Genomic DNA, 14,350 nt, shown 5'->3' with positions numbered 1-14,350 from the left:
AAGCTGCAGACAAACTGGTTTTCAATGAAAAACAAACAATTTGCTTCTTTGATACTTAAAATGATCTTAAGACAGTTTAACTGCGCTAGATGACTAAGTGCTTTCTACGAAACATGACTAAGAGCATGAAGTAGTCTGAGCTGAAAGAGATGCTTTGATCAGTGCCCTACTTTTCTTGGGCTACAGAGGCGCTGAGGCGGAGGGAGATGCACGCGAGAGGCAGGGAGGGGGGCGGTCCTACGCGTCCTCGAGTCATCCTCCCAAGTCTTGCGCTCAGTGGTGTGCAGTATTTGAACAGAGGCAGACAGGGGAAGCAGAATGAGTGGTTAGACATGACCTTAGAATAAATATGAGGAGTAACCCGACGGTTTCAAACATCTGGATTTCCCTTTGTGTTGGATATTTAATTTAAAAGGACGTGTTGGAGGAATATCGCCCCTCACCGTTGGACTCTATCTACCAGTTCCTCAGCATAAAACCATACCTGGCGCAGGTCTCCTTAATCTTATTTGTAGATAGATAGCGAGCCCGGCTGGCGACACATTACAGAGTACCTTTATTTAAAGCGCTTTAACAGAAAATGTGAATCCCTGCCTTCTCCGTGAGGGAGCCGAACCCCCATCGTTGGCATCTGAAACAGCTGGCTTGTGTCTAGAAAATTGTGGATTAACGATTTTTTTTTTTTTTACCCCTTCTCCCACCGAACCTCGGACGTCTTTCAGTGGCCTGTAGCCACAATGAGCGTCGATTTAATTGAATTAACTACATGAGCGGTGTCTAAAGAAACGCGTTTCTCTCCGATTTCAAAAAGGGAAAAAATCCATATCTGCTGAAATAAACGGCGCCAGGAAAATATGGAAAACGAGGTGTTCACTCCGTTGCTGGAGCAGTTCATGCTCACACCTCTGGTCTGCTGGGTAAGCTCCCTAATTAGCTATTCAGATGTGTCTTGAGCTCGCTAATTAATCACCCCATGCTGTTCTTTTATTGATTATCTATTGTCCACTTTTCAGGTGAAGACGGTCGGACACTCGACGGTGACCGATGGCACCAAATTATCGGAATATATTGAATTAGTGGATGGCATTTACCTGAATGAGATAATGCTTGAGATGTAAGTAGTTTGCGGCACACATCCAGAAATATTACCCGTCATTGCATTAACAAGGGTTACTGGGTTAAACCTTAAACGTGTTATGTGCATATAGTACCCATTCTGTGTGGTTATATGTATGCATTTTGGTCAGTAAACGGGGTCTGTGGGTGTGGAGGAAGGTCAAAGTGGTACTCACCCTGGGGGTTTTTCGTGGGGTCGTCCCCTCATGAGCAAATTAAGCAACTGCAGCCTCTGTCCGGCGCTTAAAATGAATGTAGGCTAAGCACAAAGGGACCTTGTATTGGGGTCAATGATGGGTCGCACTGTCAGAAATCTTTGCAGACAGTTATTGTCGGGGGTTCTTTAGAGCTCCGCAGATTGTCTGCAGGCATGTTTGCTGCAAAGATGCGTGCGTGTTTTCTTTTAAGTCACCCTACACTGTCATCTGCAGCCGACTGGAAGACACCCCGCCCCTGGAAGCTGCAGCCTCACGTTTCCTAGTAGAAATAGGGCTACTATTTCTATTAAACTAGAAATAGTAGCCCTAAGAAGACTCGCTGTAGCAGCACAGAATCTGGATGTTGACTGCACTGCAATGCAGCAGGCCAACATTTGGTTTACATTCAGCTGAAAGGGAAGGACTTGTTATGTATTGGGAGTTCTGTTGATAGTGAGAAAGGTTGGATGTTTGATAAGGCAAAGGAATTTCATGTTCAGTTTCTCTTTCCACTCAGCTACTAACAGTGTTGGGAAGGTTACTTTTAAAATGTATTCCACTACAGAATACTGAATACATGCCCCAAAATGTATTCTGTAACGTATTCCGTTACGTTACTCAATGAGAGTAACGTATTCTGAATACTTTGGAATACTTAATATATTATCATGCTGTTTACAACTACATGAATGTCCTATTGCTGTGATTTATTACTGTTACTGAAGGTCCGCGGCTCCGAAACGTAGTAAAGGGACCTCTGGCTAATACCGTGGGTTCGTGTTGGGCTGGTAGCCGAAAACTAGCTTTACTTTGTTGTCTGGGTCAACTTTGCTTGCGGGAGACAGAGAGAGGCGTTGAAAGGCTGCTCCAACGGAACTTATTTTTTCCGGAGGAAAACACGACCACGGTGTACAGTTGAGTCTTAATAGCTTACTTACAAATGGGCTCGTCAGGCACTCTTCTTGGCTGCTGTGGTTATTATTATATTTACATGCTTCCAGCTCCCGTTTTTGCTCCGTGACAGCTCGGACTTTTCCTTTCTCTCCCTCCCTCGCTCACAGACACATAACGTGTATGGCAGTCCATTCTCCCTGCAGCACGGACTACACTGCCCATCAGGCTACATGCTTTAGAGCTATGCCTGTAGCATTCTGCCTTTTAGCTTAGCACAACAACAACAACAAAAAAGCGCTCTCTCACCCAGGAAACACGCAGAGAGAGAGCGTCACCCTGTAACCATGGCAACCGTAACGCTGCCGCCTGGAACAACAGAACGTAGCTGTCAAACAAACCCAAACAATCCTGACCCGCGACAATATGAAACAGGGAAGTACCGCTGTGTATTCCATTTATTTCAACAAAGTAACTGTATTCTGAATACCACCTTTTTAAACGGTAACTGTAACGGAATACAGTTACTCATATTTTGTATTCTGAATACGTAACGGCGGTACATGTATTCCGTTACTCCCCAACACTGGCTACTAATATATATATAAAAAAAAAAAAAACACCCAGCACGCCCCTGCGGGCGGTTTATCCTTCAAGCTCGGGTCCTCTACCAGAGGCCTGGGAGCTTGAGGGTCCTGCGCAGTATCTTAGCTGTTCCCAGGACTGCGCTCTTCTGGACAGAGATCTCCGATGTTGTTCCCGGGATCTGCTGGAGCCACTCGCCTAGCTTGGGAGTCACCGCACCTAGTGCTCCGATTACCACGGGGACCACCGTTACCTTCACCCTCCACATCCTCTCGAGCTCTTCTCTGAGCCCTTGGTATTTCTCCAGCTTCTCGTGTTCCTTCTTCCTGATATTGCTGTCATTCGGAACCGCTACATCGATCACTACAGCCGTCTTCTTCTGTTTGTCTACCACCACTATGTCCGGTTGGTTAGCCACCACCATTTTTATATATATATATATATATATATATATATATATATATATATATATATATATATATATATATATATATATATATATATATATATATATAAACATGACAGAATACCGCTTTTCGTTCCTTTGTCTGGCTCCTGGCTGGTACTTCCCGCTAGCAGGACAATTTTTCATATTTTCCGCTAATGCTACACTCCACACTGTCAGCATTTATCCCCCCGCCTGCCTGTCTAAGCACCATTCAACCCAGCCTGCTCCCACTGGAATTGATTTTCACCTCTCAAGAGATTATGTGTTGCACTTTCATGTGACAACTTCTTGCCACATCAGTAGCTCAGGGAAATGTATGGATATTCTAATCTGTCTTTCCATTGTTTTGTGTACAGATTTACATTAGTAACAAGTGTGTAGTGTTTCAGAAGGATAAATGTGTGGCTGCATTGCATGAGGAGCTAGTTAACCCCCCACACGGTTTCCTCTCTTTGGATGGTTTCCTCTTCATCCTGTCCTTCCTTCTTATAATGTCCTCGACCTCTTGCTGTTCAGCCATCACTCTAAGCCGCCTATCTTGTGGTTTAAACTATCTCTTCCAGCTCTTTTTCCCATGCTTGTTTTCCTCCTCCAGGCTTTTTCTACATACTGATGTGTTCTCCAAATGGCAAGGCTGTCTCTCCTCTTCCACACATAGCTTCTTTAAAGTCTGCTATATTTTTAGTGCATTTTCCCCCTTATGGGACACACTATGGTGGGAAAAGAAACAGGAAGGATATGGGGGGAAGGGAAGGGTCAGAGGACCGAGGAAGGCAGAAAATGATTTGCCAAAAAGCCAGAGATGAAAAAACTTTGAGTTGACAGGAGAGATTTGCAAAAATAGAGTGTTTAAGACGCAAAAGACAAATTCACATCCTGGTTTTCTGAGCCACAATGGCAATTCCTCAGTTCTACATATTAACACAAAGGTGTGTGGCCAGGTAACTGGTAGGATTTCAGTCTGCAGTAAAATGGAAAGACCCAGAAGGAAATTTCCTGTGGATGGTTGAGAGCTCTATGCTAAAATGAACTGTGACTGCCTTCGTGATCGCTTGACAGGATGCTGGGAATATTCAGTCACAGCCCGCTCAGTGTGTTTATGTTTGTGTGTGTCTGCATGCTTTTCTGCAGGGCTTCTGTCTCTGTGTGGGAGTTTGTGTATCTGTGGCAGTTTTTTTTTTTTTTTTTTTTTTTTTCCTGTGTATTTGGGTTTTGGACTGAGGCAGCTGTTGGTAGTCATCTTGTTCAGCCACCCTCCCACACAAAGGGCTACAGTATTGGTCAGATTTAGTGTTGGTAAGACTGCTCTTTGTCTGCCTCTCCTGCTTTACAGGCACTGCAGGATTAACTTCAGCTAACTGAAATATCATAAACTCAACTGTATATTACACCTCATGCTTGTAAACTTTGCAGCTGCTGCAGAGCCCTTTGAATAATAGCTATATCTTTTCTTTCATTGTCATCCTTTTGTAAATGTAACATGAGCTTATTCAGTATTAAAACCATAAATGTGGTTGAAAGCGGTACGTGGTGTGTGGTTATATTTCCTTCGGCTCCATCTCTCATTAAAAGTAGCTCAGAAACTTCTCCGAATACCTGTAGGTGATAATTAACAGGGCTCCCACTAGAACACTCTTACTCACACATTTAGTTTTTTACTTTCCTCTTCTGTTCTGACAGCTTGAAACATATTGTAGTGAGTGTTATTGCTTTGCTTGAAATTGATCCAGCTGCACTAAAAAGCTGTACTCTACTGGTGTTACCCTCCAGCCGCTGACTGCTGTTTACATTAAAAACCAACAACAAAAAACCCCACTAGCGTTCAGCACAGTTAGCACTGCATTTAGAAGAGTCAATGAAATAACTACAAAACTTGCATAAATGAGTGGATGGAAGTCGGCATACTTTTATGTTAAAACAAAACATTAGTAAATATGGTGTGATCACTTCACATGCACCCCTAATTACACACCTTTGTGGTATTTTATTGGCAACATCAGCTGTTGTAGAGCAAGCTTTAGTATTGCTGTGCGCATGTCTCTAGCACAAAGCAGGAGACATGGCAGACCGGCTGGCAGCAGTTGTCATGAGGACAGCATGGGAGAGCACAGAAAGAGCTGAGAGACCCCAGGATTATCTAACGGTTTGCTGACAGACACCCAGATGGCACCGTGTCCCCTCCCCCTGCCCTCGTGTGACTGACATTACCTAGCCAATTACATCGCCTCCATAGTGCTGTCGAACCAATTAGTTTTCCCGCCCAGCAAGAAAGCGCCAATTAAATTTTTGTCAGAGTGACAACTGTCCATTTGAATTCTTTGCTTTTTTGCCAAGTCTGTAGACTCGTGCTGGCTCCTTGGCCTGTTCGGTCAACTGGTCAGTCTGTCCTGTTACAGGCTGCAGTTACCTGATTTGAGTGAGACAGACAGTTGATGGAAATCAGGTGTGCAACATTTGTCATGTTGGATGTCAGTGCTTTTCCAGCATTGCAAAGCTGTGAGCACAACTTTAAACTAGAAAAGATGTTCAAAAAACTGCTAATTTTACTGAAGTAGTTACAAGCGTAAAGTAGTAAAGCATATGTGAGAAATGGAAAGAATGTGGTTCCACATGTTCTGTGGTCAGTTCTTCTGTTTATTATTCAGACAGATCAGTGCATGTCTGCAACTCTGTCTGAATGGGTGCACATATGGGAAGGAGAAGCGTAACTACCAGCTGTCCGAATTTTCATCTGCGCATTTCTTTCCCACCAAAAACTCTGTAGTGGAAAAACCATTAAGACAGTGAAAATAGATTAGTTAAAACAGAAGAGATTGTCTTAATTGAAGCCTACAATTGGTAGATGCAGAGGATTCACCACGACTTCCACCATACCACGTCTTGCACTTTGGTTATACTGTTGTAACAGCCATTGAGGGCTGCTGTAGATAATCAACTTAAAATTACCATTTAAATGGATTGAAATTCCAGCATTGGCTGGTTTTTACTGTGTGAAGTCATATGTGCACCAATCTAATGCTTTACTTTAAACAAATCTCTGTTGCATGTTGGTACATGTCTTTTGGTTTTTGTCATATTTGTCTTTACAATTTTCACTCAGGAATCGCCCCCAGGTGTTATTGCACCTCTGCTCTTCTCTAGCTTTTTAGCAAACTGGAACAGCTAAGAAAAAAATACTACAAGTCATGCAATACTAGTAGGTCTCAGAGGGGTAAATATTTCAGTAGGGTCACATCTTATTTTCTTTTTCTTCTGCTGTCTCTCTTCTTCATCATTTACCAACACCTACAGATCCTGCACTACAAGCTCTTAGCCTGTTTCTCCCATCTTTCCTCCTGCTGGCATCTTCATCTCTCCACTTCCTTTTCTGTCCACACCTCAACACTCCGTCTCTCTCTCTCACTCTCATTTCTCTCTCCTGTTTTCTTTTGAGCAGCACGTTGAAGCCTTTGTTAGCTTTCTCTGGGGCTAGTTACAGCAGACATAGTTGAGATTCCTGCTGGATTGGAGAGTGGAGGCAGACAAATGTGCTGCTGGGTTGTTAGACTGTTTGATTTTCCCCCTGCTCCTGGCTGGAGTGTGGGATCCATCCTTCAACATCAAAGTGTCCGCCTTGGATCTCAACTCTCATAATCATCATTGTGTCATTCTCTCTGTGCCCGGCGAGCAGGGGGATGTGTATCATTTCAGGAAGGAAACGGCAGCTGTGACCTTGGGAGGACAAAACTTTAACAAGGCTGTGTTAATATGAGGCACTCCAAACCTTAGAAACAAGGACGTTTAACCCCACAGGAATCATCGTAGAAATTTAAACGCATACAATTACCTGACTCTTAAAGTATAGTATTTAAGTTTGCTGCTGCATAGTATTTAGCATGACTATGAATAAATTGCTGCAATACTGAACTTTTGAATTCCACTACTGATGCTATTTGCCAGCATTTCAAATGTCCATTTTGGCAGCTTTATATCTGGTTTTTATTAAAGGTAGCTGTTAATTTGCTGGTGCTGCTATTTGCAATTAATGCAAACTCAACATTTCCTCCATCTGTTACTTATTTCTATCCCTTCAGCGGCTCAGGGGATATAATCCCTTCTGTTCAATGAAAGACTTATGGGGTGAAACATCTGCAGGAATTGTTGAGTTTCATTAACAGCAGCTTAACACTGAGAATTAACAGCAAAGTAAAATTAATCATCGAGCAGGTAAAAAATGTCTGTTCCAAAGAGTGACTCATAGCAGAATGATTGAAGTGTGATTTATGTTAGAGAGATTCATTCTCTATATTGACAGTGGATGTGTTTAAATGAGGTGCATTAATCTTATTTAAAAGTTTCTTTTTTGCAAATGTGTGTTTGCAAAAAAATATTTGTTATACTTTTTGACAGATAAATAAGCCGTGTGTAGTCCTGCGGCAGAACTCCACCTTCACTATCTTCGACTTAAAGTAGTAACACTAGACCTTACTCTGCTTTGAGGCCTTGAGGAGCCAGTGCTTCACCTCCTACACATTCCAGTTTGAGCAGTTAGTCCTCCATTGTGCAGATCTACTGCAAGATAGAGGACTAACCTTGCAAGGACTATCCTCAGCACCTCCGATCCAGATTGGTAGGAATGAGTTCAGCTACAATCCTTGTGGGTACACGGAAGACAGGAAGAGGCCCTGTGGTAACAGAAAGACAAAGACAGAAAAGCAATGACTCCATGAAAAACCAGGACAAGGAAATGGGGCGATGAGAACTCTGTGTTTGAACATTACAGTTTCCGTGAGAAAAGGTGAAGAATGAGAGAAGAGGATGCAGTCCACATCAGTAAAGAGTGGTGGATGTTACTTTGTTCCCAGCATCTTGCACTCACAGTATTTTAATGGGGTAAAGTAATATAATCTGCATTGCAGCTCAAGTTAAAAATAACCTAATGGTGCAGTGACATATGATGCTCTAGGATCACTGTCTGATTCCTCACTAATTTGAGATTAATTGGATTTATAAGAGTATGTGTTACCTCCTGCCTGTGGTTACTGTACTTCAAAGCTTCTGTTTGGAAAGGCAGTGTAATGATACACTCCAAAAGATAAGTGCTGATTTCCTCATATTGTAGCTGACTTGTTAGTATGGATTATAGTTGATAACTTTCTTTGCTTTCATAATAAGTGTGATGTGTTAATCAAGGTATCCTGTTCATTTACTATTCATTAATCAATTCCCAAATATTTGACCGATATTCCTACATGTCCACAAATACTGGAGTACTGTCCAACAGAATGATGTCTTGACTATACTCCATTGTGGACGTTGACAGCTGGAGACCCAACAAGCATGCAGGGATTCCTGTTATCCTCCTTGGAAATGCACTGCCTGGGGCGGATGCGTAGTCGGTGCATTGTAATGTAAATTCCCTGCGGACAAAAAACAGGCAGGCACCTGGGTGTGCACAAAATTTACGCCGCTCAGATTCAAGTGGATTCGTGTTTACTCACAGACAAGGAAAGTCGAGGCTTCAGATCACAGATATACAAGTGGTAAATATGAGCTTCCTCCAAAGGGTATTTGGACTCGGGAGGAGCTCAGCAATTTTGGAGTGTGTCAGAGTAGTACTTATACTCCCTCGCACTGAAAGTAGCCAGGGTAAACGGTAGAAAATAAAAGGGTATCATTTTCTATCAGCCTGTTGGTTAACAGTTCTACAAGCCATATAAGGTTTAAATCTGTGTCACTGGGTTGGTTGCATGGCCTCAGTGGTATTTGAACCAACTGGTTTAAAATTTTGACATTTTAAAGGCTTCTGCTGTTTCTTTGTGCTTCTGAGTGGTGGAAAAATCAAACGGAGGGCGGTGTCAGACAGCCTTAATTCTTAACGCCGACCTGAAATTATCCTGAACCAAACCGTCAGCCTCAACACGGCTGCTAATAAGAGCTCATCCCCCAGATTTCTTTCACCGGCCTCCTGTGTATGTTTCTCTTCTCTCTCACATGGAGGCACAAACACACACACCCCTGCTGTGTTTGGCCAGTACAGCTCACAATCTCCATCTCCAGCACGTGGCCAAATGGGGCCTGGGCTTTGTGTGTGTGCATTTAGGTTGCTTTCTGTATTGGTGTGTGTACGGGCATGTGCCTGGCTGCCCATGTTGACTGTAATGTAGCCTGTCATATATAGGTTAACACTACTCTCTAACCTACCCAGCCAATCAAAGCTTGCAGATGGGAGGAGGAAGCCCAGTGGCCGCAGGCTCTGCGTAAGGCTGCAGTGCCTATCGACGGCAACCATGAACCGACTTATTGACTGGCCGTCTGGCTGACTTGCTGACTAGTTGTCTGTGTTGCTGCCTCTTGAGCTGGCTTTGCCTGTTCATCCTTAATCTGTTTGTCTATTTAAAGTCTTAGGTTTAGGAGGGGGAGGCAATAAGTTGGATTTTTTTTTTCTTTTAAACTGCTGTTAAGCCCCCGTATTTAGTCGCCTGCTGATCCACAGGGGTGTCAGCCTGTCCCAGACTTTTCAGAGACTGTGCAGGAGAAATGAGTAGTGGATTGCATGTTATTGTCATGAGATGGTGACTGCCATGTTGTCAGCTGAGCGTGATGATGATGATGATGGAATGCATGAATAGTAAAAACACCCCCCCCCCCCCCTTTTTTTTTTTTTCCCTTCTCCAAGTCTTTCTCACACACCTCGTTCGCCACATTACCCTCCTCGCACTGATAGGATTACAGCTTCCTCTGTGCTTTTTAATTAATGGGTTAAATAGACCCCCTACTATGGACCTCGAAAGGGGCTGTGTGTGCATGTGGAGGGGAGAGATGGCAAGGTCACGTGACTTCGTTTAGAACGGTATTAAAAAGAGCCCTGTGTCCTTTTGATTAGCATAAATGCGTGTGTGTGTGCGTGTGTGTGTGTGTGTGTGTGTATTTCAGGGTGGAGGCTGTTGAAAAGCCGAATTATCACATCCACACTGCAGCCATTTGAGAGAGACTTTTCATATAAAACCAAGACTTCTAAATAAATGCATAAATGGGTCTAAATTGATAACTGGAGTCTTTATATTACTGTGTATTAAGCACGTACACTTCGTTTTGTTTCTATTAGAGGTATATTTAATGGTGCTCAGTTCAAAGAGAATGTAACAGCGGTAAAACAAGAAAAGCATTTAACCAGTCTCCTATGAATGTTCCTGAAGATAAATACAACCCTTGCCATTCAGCATCTTCTCCTAAACAGGAAAAATAAATACAAAATCTTGATTATGCCTTTGTAATCAAGTTATGAGCTGTGCAGATACAGACATTCCTTTGCTATTCTGGAGTGTTTCAGAAGCAGTCATGCACACACATGCATGACGACGCATGTGCTGCACACTACATGCATGCATGCATACATGTAAGCAGTCAGGACCCTTCTCAGGCGCAAGGCAGCCATGTTGACCCTCATAAATAGGTCATGGAGCATACACACTGAGGTTTAAAGTGCATATCACGATAAACAGAGCTGCTCTCTGGTATTGTTGGTGTAAGGCATGATGGTGAGGAAAATACCATGACTTAATTACTTGGATATGTTTCCCTTATGGAGGATAGGAGGTATTTTATTATATAGATATAACACATGGAAGCTGAAGGGTGAAATGGTTCATCATTTTGATGGATCATCAAAATGTGTTGCCTCAAATATTAAGTAAATTATTCCATTATTTTTATCTGTATGAACAGCAAAACGAATGTGTGGTAAGTTTGTTAAAATGAGTTAAGTTTAGTATAAAATGTAACTGGTTAATTATCGCTTTAAAATTAAATCAGCATAAGTGTTAAATTGCATTTCACTTTAAAGTGACATAAGTATTTTTGTTTGAGTGTTTGTGTAATCTATTGGCCTTAGCTGATGTGGTTCTGTTTTACTTAGTCTTATGCAAAAACGTTTTCACGAGGTTCTTAAGTACACCCTTACTGTTTCAATATGAATTAAGAAAGTAAGGAGCATCCAGGTGCTGCTGATGTAATGCAATTAATAAACTGATCATTAGCAAGTGTGAACACCTTTTAATAAAGCAGATGATTTGGCATTTCATTCATCTATTCATCACTGTAGTGCGCGTTAACAAAATTCCACAATCTTTTAAGGGATGGAAGATGGTCCGAGAAGTTCAGACCGTGCAATGCACAGAGGAACCGCTAAAAATCCAGAGCTATATCTCTGACTCCTCTGGCCTCACTTAGAATGTGAAATATTCAGTCTTTTTCTAATTTTACTATCTTGAACTTTAATAAGCATTAGTCATTAAGAAGGGTTGAAAGAAAAACATGGCAGCACAGCTCAGGTTAGCATCAACAAACCACAACGTCCTTTGGACAGACGTAATGCACAGTACCATGTTTGGTAAAATCAAGAACAGCATATCAGAAGCACGGTAGTGGAGGGGTGATGATTTGGACCAGTGGATGTTTTGCATCCACTGGTTCTGGCCAGCTTGCAGTGACTGACTTGACCACGAACTCCTCTGTTTACCAAGTATTCTAGAGTTAAATGTGAGGCCATGTGTCCCAAAACTAAATGTTGGCCCAAATTGGGTCATGAAAAACATGACAGTGATCCTGAGTATACCAGCAAATGAGCTGTGCATAAAAGAGAGCCTGCAGGCCTCAGTTGAGTAAACTGAAGTAATGCTGTGAAGAAGAGCGAGCCAAAATTCCTTCACAAGAATGTGAGAGACTGATAAAGTTGTACAGAAAACAATTATTAAAGTTAAGGGTAAAAAAAAAAAAAAGAAAAGGAAAGATGTCTCTGCGAACCATTGACTCATCGGGTGGACTTTTAGTGGAACTTTTAGTGGGATTACTGAAGGAAATGCTGCCAATCTAAAGCTACACTCATTCAGTAGAACAAATAAACTGTATGGAAAGTATTGGAGACAAATGTTACAGCAATATATAGATGCATATAGCATTAGCAAGTGTGAAATTAAAACTTTCTCTCTAGTTGCTCAAGGGCTGCCATTTTGTCATCGCCTCAGTTCTGTGACTCAAGGAAACTGGAATTTCCCTCAGGGGATGAGTAGATATCACATTAAATACACAAGACTTGTGTAGTATTAATCTTTTTAACCTCTAACTAGCTGGTTGAACTTTTTTTTTTTCTCCCTCCAATCAGTGTTGTTTATCCTATCAAAGAACTTTACTGTTAAAACCTGGGAAATTATTAGCCATAAATGATGCAGACTCTGAACTTGACAGCAAGTTGGCATGTCAGGCTTTCCAAAGATGGGAAGATACAAGTTCCTAAGGATTTGTCTGACTAATTATCTTACCAGTAGACTTAATTGATTAATGTTTGTGATTAGGCTTGGTAACATTCACAGATGTGCAAATTGTTCGGATCGCTATCAGTTACTATGTGAAATGGTTCTGTGTGGATATGGAATGTTTGAGGCTCCTTAAAACGTGTTGACACCTGTGATGATATAAGTTGTCATGCATGCGCCGTTTAACATCCCTTAGGCAACACTCACCGAGGGCACACAGCCTCTTGACTCTGCAGGCAGTATGAAGGCAATGATCACAGTTAAATATCACAGAACTGCTGATATACGACGCCTCAGTGTAGCCTAGTGGGTATCAAATGCTTTCTGACATTCACCAGTTCGAAGTAAAAAAAATGTAATAAGTAAAAGGAAGCTCTTGTTTGTACATTTTCCCTGAAATTGATATAAAATTAACTTTGCTTTACTCCTCCCCCGCTCTGGTTGTCCACGTCCCATCAACAGAGCCACTATGCCCCATCTGAGAGGCTTCCTCCCACAGTTTGAGAACCGCTGGTGTAGCCCAAATGTTTAAATACTTCAAGAGCTTTGAATTTTAGTACTTTCATTTGGACCCTAGAAACTGTCTGAAACTTTGGTGCCACCAATGTTTTATTGTGATTGCTTTTATTATGATTGTGGTTTCTTTTAACATGGTTATGGCACTTGGTTTATTTAAGCAAGGGTCTACTGTCACTCTATGGCTGATATACAGACCCATTCAATGACATAAAGCAATGATACAATGGCAATTCTTAGAAACAAAGAAATCTTCACCCGATATTTATCTTGGATTGTTGATCACAAACTTGGACTGTGGAATAACTCTATTCCATTTCTCCTACAGAAATCCCAAAGCCACAGTGCAGCGCACCAACAAGAAAGTGAACAATGACTCCACACTGCGCATCCAGAACCTTTCTATTCTCATCAGGCAGATTAAATCCTACTATCAGGTAAGATTTTACTACTTTGCTTTATCAAAAGTTAAAAGTAGCCACACTGAAGTGATTGTTAGGAGCTGTTTATTGCAGATATGTCATTAAAAAAAAGTGTGGATTTAGTGATAAGGGTCAACATCCCTTAAATTTAGCTCTTCATACATACCCCATGTTCCTTTATGCCTAAAGCAGGAGTTGGCTTTTACCACCTTTACCACTTGCAGTGGAAAATTGTATCAGTTAACGAAACGCGTCAAGTTTAGCTCAGCATACACACAGAATTAAATGGGTCCACACAAGCTCATGCCACATAAAGAGTTGGCTGTATAAACGGAGATGTATTTGCAGATGTGTATGTGAGTGATGTGGTATCAGCCTCCATCCAGATGTCAAAAGTGGCTCAGTAAATTTAAAGAGATGTCAGGAATGTAAAACAGTGATGTGGTTACTGCTCTATAGTGTCTGCTATATATTTTGTTTTTCTTTTTACATTTTGAACTTAAATCTGCTTGTGTACCATTTCCATCTTGAACAATTTTCTTAACTTTAGAGAGCTTCATCCGAAAGAGAGAAAAATAAGGCAGTTGTCCTGATATTGACTCATTCTGTGTAAATGTCCTAGAAAAATGAGGAAAGCTAACTTACTGCCTGAAAGATACTCTTATAAACTTTGGTCAGAGGTTTGAAGTTGATATAAGTACACCAAGTTACGCGTACTGAAGTAGATTACTGCTTAGCATGTTATCAGGTCTTTATACATTTCAGTTTCCGTTCATGGTTAATCATTACTTGTGAATCTACAGTCTTTGCAGTTGATCATATCAGTAAATAAAGGCTCACAATTAGTAAATACTTTATCAAATACTGCAACACTATACTATA

The 14,350-nt window shown here is 41.6% G+C and overlaps 1 protein-coding gene across 7 annotated transcripts in view; it reads left to right on the top strand.

The window, feature by feature from the left end:
• Positions 1–233: 233 nt before the first annotated feature.
• The window catches only part of ccdc88ab (coiled-coil domain containing 88Ab), a 65,395-nt gene continuing 51,278 nt past the window's right edge, over positions 234–14,350 (top strand). For 3 of the 7 annotated variants that reach the window (XM_025897401.1, XM_025897399.1, XM_025897398.1), the window contains exons 1-3: positions 234–917; positions 1,014–1,114; positions 13,375–13,483. In XM_025897401.1, the coding sequence (XP_025753186.1) occupies positions 855–917; positions 1,014–1,114; positions 13,375–13,483 (273 nt within the window). In that variant the 5' untranslated portion in view covers positions 234–854. The remainder of the gene's footprint in view (positions 918–1,013; positions 1,115–13,374; positions 13,484–14,350) is intronic. The other 4 variants (XM_025897402.1, XM_025897400.1, XM_025897404.1 and 1 more) reach the window with 2 other exon arrangements.

This window comes from Oreochromis niloticus, linkage group LG13 (assembly GCF_001858045.2).
Source record: "Oreochromis niloticus isolate F11D_XX linkage group LG13, O_niloticus_UMD_NMBU, whole genome shotgun sequence".
Taxonomy (NCBI): domain Eukaryota; kingdom Metazoa; phylum Chordata; class Actinopteri; order Cichliformes; family Cichlidae; genus Oreochromis; species Oreochromis niloticus.
This window is presented reverse-complemented; position numbering and strand designations above follow the sequence as displayed.